Genomic DNA, 1572 nt, shown 5'->3' with positions numbered 1-1572 from the left:
AACAAATAGAGAACTATCAAAGTAATGAAGAAATATTGGGCCAAGATTTGGAAGCAGAAACAAATGCAGAAAACGTGATCCTGGCATTTGGGCCACTTTTTCCTTGAGGTGACTGTCCCTTCCAGAAGAGGAGGCTGGATAGAAAAGAGGAGGCTGAGAAGATGAGCGGAGCTTCAGACAGACTCAAAGGACTAAGATGAGAAAAATGATTAAAATGGACAAAAGATGCAATAGAATATATATTTGGCTATCAAAAAAATTTAATCTGTACTTAAAAACATTAACAATGAAATCTGTATGCCTTAATGGCTTTACTGGATAGTGTCATATGATGTCATTTAAAAAGCTATGAGGATAATATTACAGATTAAAAGAGGTTAAAGGCTATAATAATCGGGGCCGGCCCCCTGGTGCACTCGGGTGAGTGCAGCGCTTGGGAGCGCAGCGGTGCTCCCGCCGCGGGTTCGGATCCTANGTGGTTGCCAGGGGTTGGGGGAAGGGAGGAATGGGGCACTATTGTTTAATAAAAAATTTCAGTTTGGGAAGATGAAAAATTCTGGAAATGGATAGTGATGATGGTTATACAACAATGTGAATGTACTTAGTGCCACTAAACTGTACACTTCAAAATGGTTAAAATAGTAAATATTTTGTTATATATATTTACCACGCACACGCACACAAAATCCACCTTCCTTAAGGGCCACCTCCTCCATGAAGCTTTCTTTGATATCATTAGATGCCACTATAGATTCCTTTCGTTTATCCAACCAACATCTATGGAGCACCTACTTTGTGGTGGGCACTTCTGAAATTTGCAGATTCAAGAGTGAATAAAACAGATGGAAATCCCTGTTTGCATAGAGCTTACATTTCTGGTGAAAGGTAAGAAGTAACAACAAAGTAATAAGCCAGTCAGCTGCCACTGGATACAGCAAATAAACGAGGTGATATACGAAGGGTCTGTGGGTCTGTCCAGCGACCAGACAGTCCATGCAGGCGGTGTGTGACTGGGAGGGGCCCCGGCAAGCCCGCTGTGGGTGCAGACAAAGGTGCAGCAGTGCAGGGGCCTCTGGCATCCTCCCCTCCCCACCAGACGTGGGAAGTAAAAATAAAACCGAAAGGGAGGGACATACAGTGGCAGAAGTGGAAGGAGAGATGGGAGGCGCCGAGAGGTCAACTTGTTGAGTTTGATTACCTCTCACCTCCTCCAAAAAGATAAATATCATCTTGTTTTGTCTCAGTTTCAAGTTTCTTGTATGGATCACTAATTGAATAATAGATGGCCTTACCTCATCTCGCAGGAGCCTTGCACACCTTTTCAAATGTCACCAAGCAAGATAATTATAAGGAAGAAGAGGCTGACTTGATAAAGCTATCCAAACTTCAGGAACAAGTGTTATATTTGGACCTGACATGGAAGAAGATAGTAAAATTTTTGAATGAAAACCCAGAGAAGAGTAAAATGAAAAGTGTAAAAGAAGACTTAAAGGATATATTACATGCTGCCGAACAAATAGAGAACTATCAAAGTAATGAAGAAATATTGGGCCAAGATTTGGAAGCAGAAAC

The 1572-nt window shown here is 41.8% G+C and overlaps 1 protein-coding gene across 1 annotated transcript in view; it reads left to right on the top strand.

Annotated features, from left to right (window-relative positions):
* Positions 1-1282: 1282 nt before the first annotated feature.
* LOC103601350 (activating signal cointegrator 1 complex subunit 3-like) overlaps positions 1283-1572 on the top strand; it is a 1429-nt gene continuing 1139 nt past the window's right edge. Inside the window, exon 1 of the mRNA XM_008585747.1 lies at positions 1283-1532. Coding sequence (XP_008583969.1) covers positions 1283-1532 — 250 coding nt within the window. The remainder of the gene's footprint in view (positions 1533-1572) is intronic.

The sequence above is a fragment of the Galeopterus variegatus genome, unplaced genomic scaffold (genome assembly GCF_000696425.1).
Source record: "Galeopterus variegatus unplaced genomic scaffold, G_variegatus-3.0.2 Scaffold3697, whole genome shotgun sequence".
Lineage (NCBI taxonomy): Eukaryota > Metazoa > Chordata > Mammalia > Dermoptera > Cynocephalidae > Galeopterus > Galeopterus variegatus.
The sequence above is the reverse complement of the archived record's forward strand: the minus strand, read 5'-3'. Positions and strand labels throughout refer to the sequence as shown.